We start from the raw sequence: 18,765 nt of genomic DNA on the forward strand, positions 1-18,765 counted from the left end.
TTTGTTATCAGATATCAGGGTTAAGACCGACAAAAGCTTTTTTTTTTCATGCCCAGTTTCAGGTCTTTTTGTTCACACACAAAGAACTGAAACTTGCCTCTACGTCTGGAGGATAATCACCACGATCACAATGCCACCTCTCTCCACCGTGTGTTTGTGTGTGTGTGTGTGTGTGTGTGTGTGTGTGTGACTCACCAGTCGGATGGTGTCTTCCGGCCGCAGCACAGTGAACATGGTCTGAAGATGCTTCTGGAGGTCACCTGGAGAGAAAAAGGATTTCAACACCCTCATTTAGTTTCAGGTCGTTGTGGACATCACTTGCATTCTTGGCATGTTGTAAGTTGACGCAACACCTCAGATAACGCATCATGGAGCCTCTGGCAAGCTTTCACTCGAGCCCACATTCAAACCTGATCGCTACATCCGAGGGAAAGAAAACTGGATGTTTCTGAAACAAAAGTTTTAGACGCAGCAGACTCTACTTCTCTTGTTTCCCCAATGTTTAAACTTTGTTTTCATTTGTCTCAAAGCGTGAAGACGTGTGAACCGACTGCAGCCGAGAACTCCGCTGCCGCGTTGTGAAAGACCTTCGGTCAAGTTCACGCCAGCTGTTACCGATGATGCTGCAGAGGAATGTCCGTTTGAAAAACGTCTCGCGTTCCTCATCTCTGAGGCCGACAAAGAGAGAGAGGGTCGGCGGTCGGGAGAAGCTGCAGGTGTCATTTGTGCGTCGGGGGGTCTCTACCTGTGTGCTTGTTCCTGCGTTGGCTGATGCAAGGTGCAGAAGGTGTGGGGCTGCTTCCCCTGGGAAGGAACAGGGCCGCGCCTTTAACGGTGAGGAAACTCTCACTGATGCTGCGAGGAGGAGAGAAAAAGAAAAAACACATGAACAGACGCTCTCAAACACAAAGACTCCTTTCAAGTTATGCAGTCGTACGTGGCATTTAGTGTCACTTGTGTAATTTGTTATCGCTTTCTTGCATGTCGTGACCCCGGCTCATATACGCAAAAGATGGAGGGCGGGGAACAGATGAGCATCGCCGTGGGCTTATGTCAGTGTCACAGAGATCCACTCAGCTGGCTTCCCCCCCCCCCAAAAAAAAAAAAATCAGAGCCGACAGTCCAGCGCAAGTAAAACAAGACTCGAGCCCCAATTTGAACTCGGAACAAAATGTTCTCCTCCACACAGCTGGATTACACACACAGACTTACTCACACTTGCAGCTGCCAGTAGGGAGGGATGGGAGGGAGGAGACTCGGGGGGTCCGAGAGGGAACACGGCACGAGTCCTCTCCTCCACAGTGTTTGAGCGGAGATGAGAGCTGGCCAGCACACAAGCGGAGGGGGAGACAGGATGTATGCAATCTCCTTTTTTTTTTTTTTTACGAGTTAAAATGTCATGTGACTGCATTCATGCGAGAGAACGATGACCGTTATGGAGAGCAGGGACATCTGCCTCTCGTCTTTTCCAAACCCCGCCTCCAGAGTCTCAAAAGTGACTTTGAAGACTGGCGTTGTGCAGTTTCCGTATTAGACGGGCGCGTGTACAGAGTTATGTGTATAGAGTTGCAAAACATTGTATTTCAAATAACAATTATACATAAATGTATTGAAGGAAAAAGTCCTATTGCCGCTTGACTTAACGAAAGACGGATACAAACTGTACTTGAGTGCAGAAGTACTTCATTAATTGTACTTTGTTGTTGTTGTTTTTTTTAAAAGGGTGCGACCAAATCATATCTTAGTGCAGCCAACTTTCTCAGTGGTAAAGTTAGTCTGGATCGCCGGCTCCAAACCAACGCAGGTCGCATCAGACGGGGCTCTGTTCCTCTCTAAAACACTTAATCACATTAACTGTGACTGAGGTCACTGCATCGAGGAGGAGGACACATAACAAACGGAGGTCAGTGTTTCAACTGGACGCCAAACACTGAGTGCGTTTGTGTGAGCACCTGCTTGCATTTCATAACTAAGCTTCTCTTCCAAATCTCACAGTGGCACACGAACCGGAGGCACATTAGATAGCAATAAAACAGGTCGAAGACCCACTTCTGCTGCCGCTTACGTTCATGTGTTCATGTCGAATGACAGCCAGGGGACCAGTAAACCATAACCTTTATGGTGCCGGGCCACTTAGAAAGTGAGCATGTCGGGCAATGCTTTCATACCACTGAATGCAGAGAGCCCCAAAACAACAAAAAAAAAGCAAAAAAAGTCAGATAAAAATAAGCATGTGCAATGTTTCATCGGGCAGAGTGACGGCTGGCTTTTGCCAAAAATTGAGGCCGCAAGTCATATTGGCAGGAACGCAGCCCATCGAGGAACAGGAACATGTGCAGCCACAAAGCTTGTCGAGCAGCCAAACGTGGGCGTTAAAGTGAAACAGACGGCAAGAAAAAACACATTTTGGTGACGCTCACTACATTTTAGAAGCATTTCTCCGCTGTGCCACGGTCAACATTTTACAAAAGAACATTTTTTTAAGAGGTCATGTTACGTGCTGTGTTGCGTGTGTGTGTTCTCGCTCGCCCCTCTCTTCCTCCAGTGTCTCTTCAGGTGCCACCCTTTTCCAAGGCCCAGCAGCTGCAGTGTGTGAATGCGGCTGCTGGGCTCGATCACTGATGAGGACCCTGGCGGTCAGGAGGCCAGTAGAGGCAGACAGCGCCAGTGGGCCAAGTTGCAGTGTGTGTGTGTGTGTGCGTGCACGTGTGCATTTGTGGTGATTTTTCTGCTTGAAGCCGTGTACGCCGGGGTTGTTAGTGTGACCAATTAGTTTGTCTTGTACTGTGGTCTTTTGATTTCGGTCTTAAATTGTTGCCTCTGATATTCAGTACCGCTTTCCTTTTAGAAAGTAGCTACTATTTTGTTTACAAATTCTTTAATTTGTTTATTCATCCGTTGCCCGTGACCCTCTTTTCCTGGGTTTATTTATACCGTTACTCCCCTCGTCCCATGGAGCTTAAAATCGGCGGGGGGGGGGGGGGGGGACGACATAACCGGTCATGCAGTTGATGTCAAGTTTAAGCTAACTGACGTTTGTCTTTCGTAACGACACGGAACAAAAACTGGAAACGCAAGCGTTAAGAGAACAAACACTGTAGTTGGGCGACCGGTTCTGCTGAACTTTAAGACAGGTGTTATGAGAACAGCACACACACCGACAATCGCTGGGCTCTATCCAGGAGGGGCGATGACATCAGAGCCACGGACATATTTAGAAATCGCGCAAACAATAGGTTGACGTGCTTATTTTGACGGTGAAGCGCGTCATTGGAGGATCCACCTTGTACCCTTTGCAGCGGGCTGCAAGCCTACACTCAATGAACCCTCCGCCGCCGCCGTCTACAGTTCACCAGGTTCTGCGGTTCTTCAGTTTCACACCGTCTGCCGTTTAGACTTCCTGGCGTGCCCTTTTTCTCTGTAACTTCATCCCTGCATCCTACTGTCCTTCCTGAGTTTTTGCTGAGACCGTGCATGTACAGGATCAGGAGACACGGGCGACGGAGACGGAGAGAAGAACAAAAAAAAACACGCAGCTCTGTGCTGAGCTAACTTCCCATAATCCACTCACCCTTGACCCAGCTGCTTCCTCTCACTCTGCCCTCTGCCACTTCCTCTTTTCTGCATTTCTCACAATTTTGTCCTCCTTCTTACATCCCATCAGTCTCAATTCCTGCTGTATCACGCCCTACTGAACACACACACACACACACACACACACAGTGTGTAAGCAGTGCTCCTGGCACAATGTCATCTGTAATGTAACACTTGTACTTTCCCCGAAAATCACGCATGAGAGGCGACGCATGGACGTACACACACACACACACACACACACACACACACACACACACACACACACACACACACACACACACACACTTTTCCACACCTGCACACAGACACATCAAGGACGTGGCCTCTAAGCCTGATGCTTGGGGACGAGGTGGTGGGGCCTGCGAACGACTTTCAACTACAGTTTCTAAAAATACTGTAGTCCTTTAAAAGCCTCCGCTATTGATAGACTGCATTCTGAAGAGCACGGACGACTTACTGTACATAAAACCGTTTCTTCGAAACGGCAGCTTTCTGTAGGGGTTTGACACCGAAGCGTGCATGTTCTGCGAAGGTGGGGACTGCTTTTTAGGCTACTTGTTGAGACACACACACACACACACACACACACAGGGTATAGCTTTAGGCAGTGACAACACATCCACACCACGACCCACCGGTTCCACACAGAGCTGCAGCGATTAATTGATTGACAGAAAGTGCCCCAGTATTTACCGTTTTTATAATCAACTGGTTCAGTGATTTAAAAAAACTAAAACGCCTCACATTCATTATGAGGATTTGAGCCTTTCTTTGCCATATCTGATGGTAAAAGGACAACTCATTAAGCTGTGGAAAACAATAAACTATTGTGTTTTATGAACAAAATGATTAGTGAACTTATCAAAATAGCCAATGCCACACACAAACAATATAGTTTGAGACTGACAATGAACCCATTTTGCAAACATCTCTGCACCACCAACTGTTAGCAAAGTCACCTTATGTAATACAGCTGCTTGTGGACTGAAGTGAGTGAAACTGATGGGTCATTACAGCTTTACGAATGAAGCCTATCAGAGACTGATACCACCACTAGTCAGTCTGTTGGCATGCACCCAGATAAACTACAATATTTGTATGTTGAGCTCATTGTTACGCTTGGGAAAAAAATGAAAAAGGACAACTGGAAAGGTGCCAATCAAAGCAGACTAGCTCATTTAAAAACAGTACACACAGTAGGATACAGATAGTGAAGATAAGAAGAGTAAATGAGGACGAGGCAATGAAAGGAGGAGGGGGCAGATACAGAATGAAGACCGAGTCAGAGAGTGTAGAGAGAGGGTCGGTTCATCTTTTGGCGTTCAGCCATCCCGGGATTTGGGCAGAAGAGAAGCGGTGGGTACTTGTTAGGGCACCAGTCACAGACACAATCATCACTATGTAAGGACCACTCCACATAGTGGGCAGATAAGTGGGTGACCCCCCTCCCCTGCTGCCGGTTTCCATATTAGTCACTCTCAGGAGGAGAGTGGGATAAATATAGGGCCTGGTTCTATGGAGGGCAAGCCCCGCTAAGGCCTTATGAGTTTGCACCAGAGACGGATACAGCCCATGGGAAAGACAGGGGGTTAACTGGTGTGCGTGTGTGTGTGTGCGTGTTTCCACAGGTGCATGTTTGGCCCTGCTACTTGGAAACTCGGTCGTGGAAAATGTGTCACAAGCAGAAGATAGGAAAAGAGGGGGCAAAGGTAAAGGTCATGGTGCACCATGTAGCGGAGGCCCAAAACTCCCAACGCGCCATCTCACTCTCCAACATTACAGTCCGTGTTGGGCCATGTTACCCTAGAAATGAATTCAAGATTATTGCACTCGCACTGCAGATTATTAGGCAAGGTTTTAGGCAGATCGGGGAAGAAGAGGGTCAGGGCTGATAAAGGAATACCAGGTCACACGAAAAACAGACCGCCATCCACCGACACAGATGACCGTCGACCCATTGTCCTCTGGATGCGTGCGAGCGCCACCCACATATTTTGCATATATTGCTCCGGTTTCTATAATAATCCAGTGAGCAGGCCGTGGTCCAAGCTGCAGCCACCTGAGTGCGCTAAACATAACCTACCCCCCGCCATGCCGCGCTATTCTTAGAAGGATTCTGATTACATTTTAACTTCCAGTTTATACAAACTACAGGCAGAAGAAAAAAAAGGCGCACTGAAGAAGCTCAGCGAAATATAATTGAATGCCGGCGAGTGAAGACATCTGTAGCTTAGTCGGCAGTAACTATGGCTCAATAAATGGTTGCATTCCCGTTTCATTAGCTTGTGGTAATAAAAAAAGAGAAAAACAACATATGGAACTTCCAGGATCCACGTCCATTACCAAACACTATCAGGTAGCTACACAACTGGTCCGATCGCAAGCCATTTACTGAGTTCAGTTCATTTGATTGTGGACCCATCACACACACACACACACACACACACACACACACAAGTAGTGACCCACATCCAGCTGCTCAAACCCCTGTTCAGCTGCTGAAGTCCCTCGCACAGACATGTTTTTGATCTCTTCTGTTTTTTTCTTTGAAAGACACGGACGCAACACAAATCACACAAGTGCCGCGGAAGCGAGGGGTTTACTGGCATTTTCTAAAATTGCCGGGAAAACAATGGGGCTTTTAGACGCCATTTAGGCACAGGTAACACTTAACTCCACGGACGGCCTCGAGGCTTGTAATTACTCATCCAAACCCTGGTTAAACATGGTGGCGCGTACAGGCGTTCACACTGTGTACAAACAGACGTTGTGTGCACAAACATTAGACGTGTACACACTGTAGTCACATGAAAGGATGCCAAAATCCCTGCGCATTTGTGACGAGGGCCATCCTGAGCAACACAAAAGGAGCGGGTGATTAAAAACAATCATGCAACGTGGCCAACCAAACCAGGAAGTTAGAAGATTCCCACATCTGCTGCCGTTTATTTACTAGACGCACAAGCTTGTGTGTATGTGTGTGTCATGCAGCAACATCTTCCCATAAACCTTCACTATGCAAAGTTGCTGAAAGAAAATAAACTTCCTTAAAGACAGGGTGCAGCCCTAATAAAGACTAAATGTTCATTTTACTCAATAACCTCACTGCACAATCATGTGTAAAGTTGCTGGGAAACGATGCAATAGAGAGGCGGGCAGACCTTTTTTGCTAAAAAAAAAAACGCCACAAAAGACCAGTTCTCAAGCAGAGGGCACAACCAATTACCGACTGCACGGAAAGGTTACACAACAACATCAAAACACTGACACTGGAACTCAATAAATTAGGTTATTATGTTGATTTCATCCTCTTTTAATCCAGTTGCAGTAATTTTCCACATTGATTTTCCCACCAAAACTTGTTGTTCCAGCTCCAGCCTTTGATCCTGACCTGAAGGGCAAAAAAAAAAAACTTGTCCTCACCGCAAGTGCAAGTAAAATAAATCAGTTTGAAAATCTCACAAAGAGGCAGAGCAGAGCCTTAACTTTGCCTTGATGTCTTGCAGACACTGAAGACCGCGGATTAGATGCATCAGTGTTAACCCTGTGAAACAGAAGCTCATTCGCTGCACTCGTATCAATGGAGCCAGAAACGTATACAGAGTTCAGTCGGCCGGTCAAAAGTTAACCGCAGGGTCGTTCTTATCAGCGGCTAAACATGCAAGCATTTCCAGTGTAGCATATTATAGTTGAGGTTGCATTAAAAGTGATTTTCAGTTGCTTGTATCCGAGGTTTCCTAAAGTATGCGTAAACAAAGTGTTGATCTGTGATCAAGTTGTTTGTCAAACATCAGATTTGATCCGAAAGATATATTCATTCTAAACAATGCTGTCTGTTTGGTCTTCCTCTGCCTTACATGTAGGTCCTTAATTACCTAATAAGAGCTACCGGCATCACACCACCCACTGAAGTGTTCAAACACATAACGTCCCAGCCTTGGACAAACAATAAAAGGGAGGGACAATCGCCCTTTAATGACAACCAGGTGCTCATTTCAGTAAATCAGTAGCGACCTGAGAAACAGGTAGGATGAGTCAGGCTGCGTGCAGAGAGCAGGCATGTCTTCGTAAGGTCAGAAAGCGCCACTGAGATGAGTAAGAAACCTTCTACGTCAGCAGGAAACACGTCCCGACACAGATGTTAGCAAACTTCTGACACATGCTCGGCTTCCTTTGCAAGTGTTGCAACGTTGAAAATATGTTTAAAAAATAGTTTTCAAAACGCTAACTTATCGCTGAAACGTTTTAGACCCACGTGTAGATTGAGTAACAATCAATTTCAAAAACTCACAGTTTGAAGTTATGTAACCGGGTGCTGGAGCAGTCTATACATTGATGGATGACCCTGTTAGTTTCACAACAACCTTGACTGTCTTAGTCTTTTTATATGTATAAAACCTTCTTAAACTGCATTATAATCCAGAATATGAGCTACCACCATGTCACTTATATATATATTTTTATTTTATTTTATTATTATTTTATTTAGGTATTTATTGTTTTTATTTTATATATATATATATATATATATATATATATACATGTTGTATATCTATATTTTTTAAATAATATATATATATTATTTATTTAGATATACATCTATATACATGTGTTACTTTTTTATCCATTTTTTTAAAGACACAAAAATATATATGTATATTTTTTTTTAATGTATATTTATTTATTATATTTACATTATTATTTTTAAGAAACTTACAGCTGGTTGATTTGGTTTTTGGACACCACCGCGTCGTCGCTGAAGTAGGGCACCATCTTGGCCCCGCAGCAGGAGCAGAAGCTGCCCGCGGACGAGCCGTCGGATCCGGGCACCGCGCCGAGGGTCATGCCGGCGGCGCGAGGGCGCAGACGCCGAGAGAGTCAGGTGTTTCTTCTTGGTCCCCGACGGAAGACTTCCTAGTCGGTTCCCACAGTCATGTCAAAACGTCCCCCGACACCTCCTCAGTAGAAAAACTAATATGACACGAAGTATCCCCGCGTACTGAAGGCACTCGTGCTTCTTTCTGTCGTAATAAACGACGTGGGGCAACAAAAACTAAAATAAGTGTTTCAGTCTCGCACACTTCGGCTCCAAAACGGGGACGGCTGGCTGTGCGAGGTCTCCAAATATTGCGGAAGCGAGTCCTATAACGCACAAGTGTCCGCGGCGTGTTTTAATCATTATTCATGCCTCCTATTTTAAAGTTACGTCCTCGCCGGCGTACAGTAAGCACACATATGAGTTGGGGCCAACTCTCGCTGCACAAGTCATAAGGAGCGAGGAGGGAGGAGTTGGGAGACATGTGGGGATTTTCTTTTTTGGGAGGGGGGAGGAGCGGGGAGCCAATGAGGACAGCCGGGGTGTGGGACCGCCCACACCAACCAGCCCCTCTGCAGCGACGCGTGGGATAGAAAAAAACGCTGGCACCCGTGCAGGTATTTAATAATCTAGCAGTTTATCACACTGTTTGGGTCCTCCTCTCGGGCTGGAGGGCGTGCTTATCGGGAAACGCGCTGCCTGCGTGTGCTGTTTTCCTCAAAGCTGCACGCTCCATGATGGGGTTACTACATCAGTGGTTCTCAAACTTTTTCTGTCGCCAAAATGGTCCATGCTGAATTTTTTAATTGAAATCACTTTTTTGGGAGTCTTCCATCTGTGCCTTTTCAAATAATAGAATAAAGAAAATTGCAATCACCTTTCAAGTAAACCAGATTGCTCCATTAGCCAAAAACAAATAAAATGTGCAATCACTCTTGGGCATGTATTTATTAATGATGTTTTATGCCCGTGTACTTTTGTAATATGTGAAGTTCTCAATAAAGGTCTTCAAAATGAAAATAAAAAGGTCTCAATAAAGGTCTTCTGCACCCCACATTTTGAGAACCTCTGGCCTAAAAGCGGCATGTGCTTGCCACCACATGGCACCTGGTTGCCCATGATGCGTTATGTCAGTGATTTTCAACCACTGTGCCGTGAGAGATAGGCCAGTGGGCCGTGGGAAAATGTCCAATTTCACTTAATAGGTCCCCCAAAAAAATCTTATTTAGTTGCCGCAAATATTTTCTCCTTGTTAGGCATCTCAGTCTGTAGTATAGTGGCTGGTATAGTACTTAAATACTCTTCTATGCCAGTAGGTAGTGCAATAATTACCATATATGCTGTATTGTGCTACAATGTGACATTTTGCTACTGGATTTTTTTATTGTAAAAAATGGGATACGGCTGAAAAAAGTTTGAAAAACACTGGGTAATATAATGCCGTAGGCTACCAATACCTTTTTATTAATCCTAATGACGTGGAAATATTGTTCCAATCCACTGCTGCCCAGCGGCCAATAAGGTGTCCTGGTACAACAGGATCAAAAAGGGGACGATGCGCTCATTAAACGAAGGAATTAAGAGTCAATTGAACCCACGTGGGATTTTGGTTTTGCTTTGGTGTGTTTACGCTCACTCCTTTTCCATTCAGGTGGTCCGAGGACGTCCAGAATCAACGGGCACGCTGACGGACGCAGTGCTTTGGTTCATTTAACAGCCCATAAAACATTTTATACTCTGCCGGCGTGCCGACATGGAAGGTCCCCGGTGTGGTCTGACAACAATTTGGGAAAACACTGTAAAACTGCAGCGGCTTCATCATGATTCACGTCAGCGTGCGCCAAGAAACCCGGGAACTAGAACATGGGAGTCTAAGATGTAGCAGAGCCGAGCTTTATAATACTTATAATAATAATAATTATACTTTAATTTGATATAGAGGTTTACTAATTACTCAAAGACGCTTTGGATGTAGGGCAGAGACGAACAGAACGAAACAGAACATTTTAATTTATGTTTTATGCTACACCTCTGCTTTGTGTTTGGGCGTTTTTTCCACAGCTGTGTGGTTATCAATAGGCAGTGTGACGGAGACACGGGCCACTATTAAGTAAGTCATTATAAACCACACCTTGGTGTTCACTAAGCTACATTTCTGGTCAATGGAAACACATTTTGGTGAGATGTGTGGCATTGTGGTATTGCTAGAGGATGTGACTTGTCTGAAAAGTCTCCTCTTCATGTGTTGACGCATCTTAAAATCCGTTGTATTGTGACATTTTTTTGTGCGGTGCAGTCAGTGACATGTCAAAAAAGGACGAGGCGAACATTTTGTCCTGTCCTGCAAAACACTGCCATGCCGAGATCAGCGTGCATCCTGTGTGTTTTTTTTTTAAAAAGCCGGGTGTCCTTCACACAGGACATCAGATCTATTACATTGTTTTTTTTAATTTAAGTCAGAGGTGAGTCCCCTTTACCTCCCTCTCCCTCGAGGACCACAACAACGGCTAACGCACAAAACACAACAATACAGGCAAACCTCTTCTTCGCACAAGCGGAGTAACCAATCAGAAGAACCTTGTTTACACTCTTATCAGAGGGGAAATTACAGTTTTCATCAAACACTTTCAAAACTAATTAAAAGACGTCCACCTCTTGCCACTGAAATATAATTGTTTGTCTTTATGATTAAATTGCAAAAAGAAACAAGGCCTCTTTATTACTCAAAACTCTCTTCTGATTACTTTAAAATGTTTACATAATGTTTAAATAATCCATACATAGCTTGTGTTATCAGTCGAGATGCTAGACAATCAACAGAAATGTTCACAATGTACGTCAAGGTATTATGAGTCAATGATGTCATAATATTCCCGGAGTTAACTGATAAGATACATTTTATGGGATATAATAAACTACGTAACTGATCATATCAGCAATGCTTTACAATTTGCCGATGATTAAATTGATCCAATATCGGGACATGACCTCAATTATTGCTGATGATCTCGATATTGCCCATTGTGTTTACATAAAAATGTCACCAACATTTCGGGTTTGGGTTTCATGATGCCAGAATTAACAGCAGGGTTGGTCCGTACTATTATTAGACTGTGGCATTGCGCAGATATTGCACATTTTATTCATTATTTTGGTTGCATGGTTTTATTAAATTCATTTTGAATATTTGTTTCACACATTAGATCCAATATTCTGAAGAATGCAATGCTGTTTTATCAAATCAGTGCCGCAGAATGGTCTTAAAATATTGTTTATCGCAATTCCCCAGACAATATTGTCCCTTCAAAGCCGTTACTGTGACAGGCCTTTTTTTATTTTTACGATCTTTTACTGACTCGACATGTGACTTCTGCTCAGCTCAACTGATAAACATCAGATGTGAACCAAACACACCAACACCTGCCTCCACACTAAAGTACGCTCTACTACTGTCTCACCTTCCCATCAACAACTGTTGCATCACAAGGCAGGTTGCCAGCAACCACAACCAACACACACACACACGCACACTAGTCATGTGGTTGTGTTTAGTGTTGTCAAATGGACCAGTACTCGGTGTCGGTGTGCTGGAAACATGAGAGTCTGTTGTGCTGTTTCGCCCAGAGGACCTGGAAAAGTTGCACAACTGTCTTCTTCAGTCACTTTGATGAAACACGCAGGTCAAAGGTCCTGCAGTTATTAAGCTGTGTATATTTCAAAGTGTGTGTGTGTATGTGTGTGTGAGTATATCATCCTGCTGCCTCCTCAGTCAGTGTATAAAGCCAGATGTTTACCATATGCTGAGCTGGAGACGGGCTACTGTTAGCATACTGCTCTACAAGAAAAATATATATATAAAAAACATGCAGATTTGTTTACTCTGCCTTGAAAAAAATATCCTCCTGTGAGGGAGTTGTAGCTGTGGCTAAAATAACCACCTGGCCTCAAAACAGACTCGGTTCCTAGATTACAAACAGAGCAAAGCAAAGAACAGCTGGACTACAACGCCTGCAGTTCAAATGTTTGCAGACTACTCAGCCTGTACTCCCGTTGCAATAGGGGCACTTAACCTTGGAGAAGCAGGGAGCGCTCCTACCTGCCAGATAAGACGGACAAAGACGGACCTGTTAGCAGAAGTAGCCTGTGTACGCGACTAAACATGCTACTGTGCTGCAGCTGAGAAGCACTAGCTGGACATCTGTTCTTGTTTTTGAAAAAAGTAATCCTCCCGAGGCCGGGAAAGAAATACATGATAGACTTCTGCGTTGGGTGATTTTACTGCTCCCAGAACTTCTTGTTCGTCTCATAGCAGACTCATTAAATTCTTTCGCCTGGCGACGAATCGATAACATGCAAGAAGGGACTCGCACCGCAAATGATTCTGATCAGTGAGGCGTCAGGATTTACCTATAGGTTAGTCTGCTGTTGCAAAGCAAAGACAAGGTCAGACATGAAGGGAGCTGCCCCTCTTTATTCTCCTCCACGGCCAGTGGATACACCACAGTGACACGCCTCTATCGGAGGTATCAATCATGCTCTATTCATGAAGCGCCTTTTAAACTAATTAAATGCAATTCAAAGTGCTGGACAAATGATTGACAGAAACAAAGAGGAAAAGGGCAAAAATGGAGAGAAAATGAAGAGAATGACGCACGTCGGATTACGCTGGGAAAATAAGAACAATTAAATACAACGCTGGCATTTCAAGAGGTTCATTTGAGTGTGCTTTAACAGCGCTGATGTTTCACCGCATATTTTCAATCTTGGGATGCTTGCAGATAGTCCACAAGGAGGACGGTGGGCAGCCACAGCAGAACAAAGTTCATCTGCAGCCCTTTCCAAATATTGATTTAGAAAACCTAAAAGTTTCCTTTTCAAGTGTCCTTGACAGTCAGCGTCAGTCCTGAGGCAACAGTGTGTGGCAGAGATTCATTACTGCACTGCAGTGACTCTCCATCGATGTGTGTGTGTGTGTGTGTGTGTGTATGTGTGTATGAGACGTGGACAAAGAGAATAACAGGGAGAGATACAGGGTGTGACTAGTACAGAGAGAGCGAACATATGACTGCCAAAGTCAAAGCTCGCCTCAGCCTGAGTGGCTCCTATACAATATATTGGCCCCCGTTGCTAGTTGGGTTCCATGTGCAGGGTGGGGAATTAATTGTCCCTCAGCTCCTATGTAATACGCATTAGGGGTCACTCTGCAGGGCCCTTGGCTGCACCCTGCGAGTGGATTCGTGCTATGCCGAGCAAATGGCGAGCAATGCGAATGGTAAAACAGGACTGCAATGATGTTAGTGTGTGTGAGTGTGTGTGTGTGTGTACATCCGTGGGTATGACTTCACCAGCTGCCGCTGCTGCTTTGTTGTATTACCTAACAGATAATTGGGACCACATGTCCTTCTTGGCACTATTGGGGGGTGTTAAAGGCTCGCAGGAGTGATGTCACCAAGTTTCAATTTTCATATATGTGTGACATTGCATAAAAGCTTTTATAGTAGGTTTCACTCGGGGGTTGAACCCCACCTAGTTCCAGGTCTCATGCACTATCGGTGCTCTGCAAGAGGCCCTCGGCGTAAAACGGAAATGATTTTCATATGGTGTATGCGGGGATTCAATATTATTAACGCCGCCGGTGAGGTCATGCCTTCAGACCAGTTTGTACATGTTTTGGTTCTCAGAAGCGTTTAAGCGGAAGAGTAGGTGATTTGTCTTTGGTGCAAATCCATGTGTTTGATGCAGGAAGTTCATATCAAATAGGATATAAAAACCTCCACGCTTTCACTACTTTCCTGTGCCGTTACATGTGTAGTAGCGTAGAGACATCAGCACCTTACTACCATCCACCCCTAAATGCTATTGTTGCACCAGAAGGCCCCAAAATGGTGACCCTCCCCCCAAAGACAGAACACACACTGAAAGTCATTCTTTACGTAATCGTTCACGATGATGCTGTCAATAATCGTTCAGAAGGAAAACTTCTTTATAGATAGTAAGTGCACATTATCCTGCTGTGTATGAGCTCAGGACTCAGGGCCGGAGACTTTGACCCTCCTAACGACTCAGGACCGATGGGAGCCTGAGCAGCTTTTTCATTTTTTTTCAGATGCATTCGATTTCACCAGGCAAAGTCTCGCTGGGCTCACGACGTTGTGTGACGGGGATTCGAGACACGCACGAATGAAGCCGGCAAAAAGTCCACGGGTGAAGAAAAAGACGCGATAAAGATGTTGGATCGCTCTCCCGACAGCGTGGAACTCCGCGCTGCTTCGAGACAACCTGCCGGTGCAGACCGGCAGGTTGTCGGATTGAGGACTCCAGTTGAAGTGATGTGTTGTTGTGTCGGGGTTTTGGACAAACGTCACATAGTTTGTTAAAAGCATTCCCTTTTACCTCGTATCCCAGTCTCCTGAGAGCACATCGACACGTCTGATATGGACACTCTGTCCTCGTCAGTGGTAACATACAGATATGAGTTATTACCGATCACAATACTCTCAAAAGCGAGACAGAAAATTCAATATGGGTGTTTAGATTGCACATAAAGCTTTGATTGGTCCACAAAGTCCATTAAAAAGGTGAAAAGTTTGTTTAGACTTTGATGTTTCACTCCTTGTGTAACGACAGTGCGCTGCCCTCTCCACGGACAAGACTGTAAAGTAGAGATTACATTGAAAGTGATAAAAGACAGCCAAGACAAAGTCCTCATGTTTGGTCGCCGCCGGTTGGAAGCAAAAACACTCAAACGAATGTGTAACGCTTTGTCCCGTGCGAAGTCTATGAAATAATTTCTGTAGAGGGCCTTGGCCCAGGACACAGCACGTAGACAACCACCTGAGTTGTCTACACACAGCGGTGACGTCCTCGTCTTTTATGAAACTGCAGACACGCACATCAAAAGCAACCACAAAGTAGAATCATGCAAATCAACCCCCGGCCTGTGACATCAGTGGACTCACCGAGTATTGACAAAAGCACACACAAAAGGCATCATTTGTTTGCAGCATGAAAAACTATAAAGGAAAACTTATCTTAGAAGTGCAGTGTGAAAAGTACTCTGTATTTCAAGGGCAACACACAAAAATATAGAAATTGGTTCCTAAACTACAAAAACGATAGCCTTCACATTTTGTATTTTCTCTTTGGCGTCAGCTGCTGTAGTGCGGCGCTTTATTGAGCAACGAGTAGGAAAGGTACAACATGACAATGTGAATCTGTTGGATAGGCTTAAATATGTTATGTTCTGGGTTTAGGTTTCTTTTTTTAATTGATCGGATTTATTTTTTTCACACACACACAAGTTGACCTTTTGCAGGTCAAAAGAAGAAGTGTGCATGCAACAAAAGCAGGCTGGAACAGAAATTATAGTTCAGTCATTGGGGAAACGCTGCAAATCTGATGCGCCATCTCCCCCTAGTGGTCAGACTAAACTGTTCCTCGTTCCTATTGAAGGGCAGTGTGTGGCGAAAGAGGAAAACTTGAGCCAGACAGAGTATGACAAAACAGGAAGTGGTCTCACCTCCTGGGTTGGGAGCGCCGGTCATCCTCACCACTGCCCGACTCCTAAAGAGAGACAGACAGAAATGAGAAAAAAATAAACCTCAGAAAGGAATATTCAACACCTGCGTCATTTCACATCAGTCCTGTACCAGCAGCTGGTATTTCACACCGTATCCAATTGATCAAAGAGACTTGGAAAGGCTATTTGCATCACACGCAGAGTCAGACTCAATCAACCTTGCATTAAAAGAGGGCTAAATTGTCTGGCTGCTACGTCGAGCCTTTCATCTGAGACTTCGGCTACGAGGCCGCGTGGTATTTAAACTGAGGCTCAGAGCAGGGACCGGGGATGAGGCTGAAACAGACTGAGTGGCCATGCCCTCCCCTCTCCGTTTATCTTTTTCCAAAATGCAATCATCCTCCTCCCCCACCATTGCAACCAGCACACACACACGCACATGCACAACATTTTTAATCCCAGCCTGTTTTGGTAATCCCTTACAAAACTCAGGGAACTTTCTCTTTGGCATCAATCTGTCAATCCAGGCAACCAAACAAGCCAACACACACACACACACACACACACACACACACACACACACACACACACACACACACAATGAACAATAACGAAGACGCTAACGTGCCGGCACAGATGAATGATGAGGATACATGATGATGGATGAAGAAGATTAGGCGAGGAGAGGTCAGGAGGTGCAGAAGCTCGAGGATGAGGAGGACGGCGTTCTCCTCCATTCCCCCGTGTTCCGCCTCCACAGACGTGATTAGACCCGAAGAAGAGGCAGCTGGCAGAATGATGCTCTCCGCATCAGCAGCCTAACAGCCTGCCGTCAAGGCAAAATATGGTGACACGGGAGAAATAGGAGCTCGTGCATGGATTCCAATGCTTTCTGCACACGCGAAACTGCCTCGCTCAGCAGATTTCAAAGGCAATGTGATACCAGTATAGCATTACGCCGCCAGCGTAGCGCTCGAGACACAGATTGCTGACGTTTTGAGCGGCTATATAACTCTAATATGCGATTAAAACAGCATACCATAATGAACCCGGTTAATAAATGGCTGGGGTGTAATGCACAGGCCAATCTCCATGGTAACCATGCCACTGCACAGATGTGTAGGGAGTGGTCTTGAGGACCAATGAGAACAGGGGATTTGGTGTGCTGCTAGGCAGATGACGCCATCACTGTAAGGTGGCTGCTCCCCGCTGTGCGGAAGGCAAAATGATGTCTTCATTAATTGATGGGTCAATAATATAAAGCTGGAGAATAATCTGCCGATGCCCTGATGAACGGTTTGGAAAAAACGTCTCTCACAGATATGCTGAAGTGACAATGGCATTCCAGCTGTGCCTTTCATGACTGCTCATCTTTCTTTTGGGAGCTCATTCACAGCTCTTTCCGCCACACAATTCTCTATTCCGCCCCCCTCCTTATCCAGCACTCGCTCAGCATTAGACGTCTCACAACAGCCCTCACATGGCTGCTCCCCATCAAGAGCGGGTCTCATGACAAGCAGCTGGTAACCTCCACCATGGGATCCTTTCCCTGCCACCGAGCCACAAACCCCTCACCGCCGGCTCTCAGAATTATAAATCAAATCATAATTCATGCGTGGTATTTCTTTGATCTGCCGCTGACTGGTCACGGATTTAAATGGACATGGAGTCCAAAATGTCTCCAAAAGCCATAATAAAATTATTTCCACTGCAGCCATTTGAAAAAAAAATGCCCCGAATGATAAGTTTAGGTTATATGATTTTAATAGTTTATGACCATTTTACAGCAGCCGGGGAGTTCACCTAATCCACTCTCCACAGTGTGCACGGCTGTCCGATGGGATACTCCATCAAACTGGCCTCAAAACCTGGACCACAGTCAGACACACTACAAAAAACATCAAGGTTAAATTGAGCCCCGCATTTGGCTGAACTCCTGTCATGTGGCATTAACCAGAGGCCAGGATCTTCAGGATCTTCGGGATCCCCCCCATGTGACAGCCTCGCCAGCATCAGCCCTTACTAGTATCCCCCAAGGCCAATATCATATTACTGGGTGATGGCACGGGTCTGGGCTACGGGACCCTCTCTCTCGCTCCAGTGGTCTGGGTCAAGAGCCTGCAGCGTGGGGAGCCTTGAAGTCTTTAAGAGGGGATAAGAGGACTGTCCCACTGCGACCCAACAGGGTCTGACAGGCCTGTCACACTAACCCGCTTTCCAGGAAAGCTCCTCTCTCCATTCACTGTCACTCCACCAGCCACAAATCCCTGTGATCAGTTCGGAGACCCTGTGGTGCTGACATGACAGTAGGCAGTGGAGTCCATGTGCAAATAATTACAGAATAAAAATAATAATGAATTATACTGCTGTTGAGAAAAAACAACAACAACAAACATATAGTCAGTTTGTCCGGGGAGGAAATGAGTTAGTAAACGGGTCCTAAATGCTTAGCACAAAACTGAGCCAGTTAACTTTGCGCAAAGCTCGGAAGACAAACTTGTGTCCCTCCGCCGGACTGTTTGGGGCTACTTTTACGTTACAGTATGATGCTAACAGGCTAAGTTAGCCTCCCATGTACACACACGCACCCGTAGGTGCACGCCGAGCACAGACCAGACCAGAGAAACGGAACCGAGCCAAAAAAAAATAAAAAATGTCAACCGGGTTCACGGGTACTTACAGACACGCTGGGGCTGGAGGTAGTGCTCGGCGTCGGCGACCGCTGGACGGTGACCAGCGCCATCCCGGCGGGTGCTGCTCAGACCTCGGTCACCTCGGAGAGAGAAGCGTCGGCATAACGGACATCTTTTTGGGGCAGGAACACACGTACAGT

The 18,765-nt window shown here is 45.4% G+C and overlaps 1 protein-coding gene across 3 annotated transcripts in view; it reads right to left on the bottom strand.

The window, feature by feature from the left end:
- The window catches only part of ssh2a (slingshot protein phosphatase 2a), a 28,213-nt gene that overhangs the window by 9,417 nt on the left and 31 nt on the right, over positions 1–18,765 (bottom strand). The window contains exons 1-4 of one of the 3 annotated variants that reach the window (XM_068584855.1): positions 18,613–18,765; positions 15,933–15,976; positions 746–855; positions 196–260 (exon numbers count right to left, since the gene is read on the bottom strand). The exon at positions 18,613–18,765 is cut by the window's right edge and continues 31 nt beyond it. In XM_068584855.1, coding sequence (XP_068440956.1) covers positions 196–260; positions 746–855; positions 15,933–15,976; positions 18,613–18,675 — 282 coding nt within the window. In that variant the 5' untranslated portion in view covers positions 18,676–18,765. Of the gene's footprint in view, positions 1–195; positions 261–745; positions 856–3,571; positions 3,709–8,314; positions 8,817–15,932; positions 15,977–18,612 lie in introns of those variants that run through there. The other 2 variants (XM_068584854.1, XM_068584856.1) reach the window with 2 other exon arrangements.

Source organism: Clinocottus analis, unplaced genomic scaffold, assembly GCF_023055335.1.
Source record: "Clinocottus analis isolate CAN_PGR_092001 unplaced genomic scaffold, fCliAna1.0.p SCAF_2, whole genome shotgun sequence".
Taxonomy (NCBI): Eukaryota; Metazoa; Chordata; class Actinopteri; order Perciformes; family Cottidae; genus Clinocottus; species Clinocottus analis.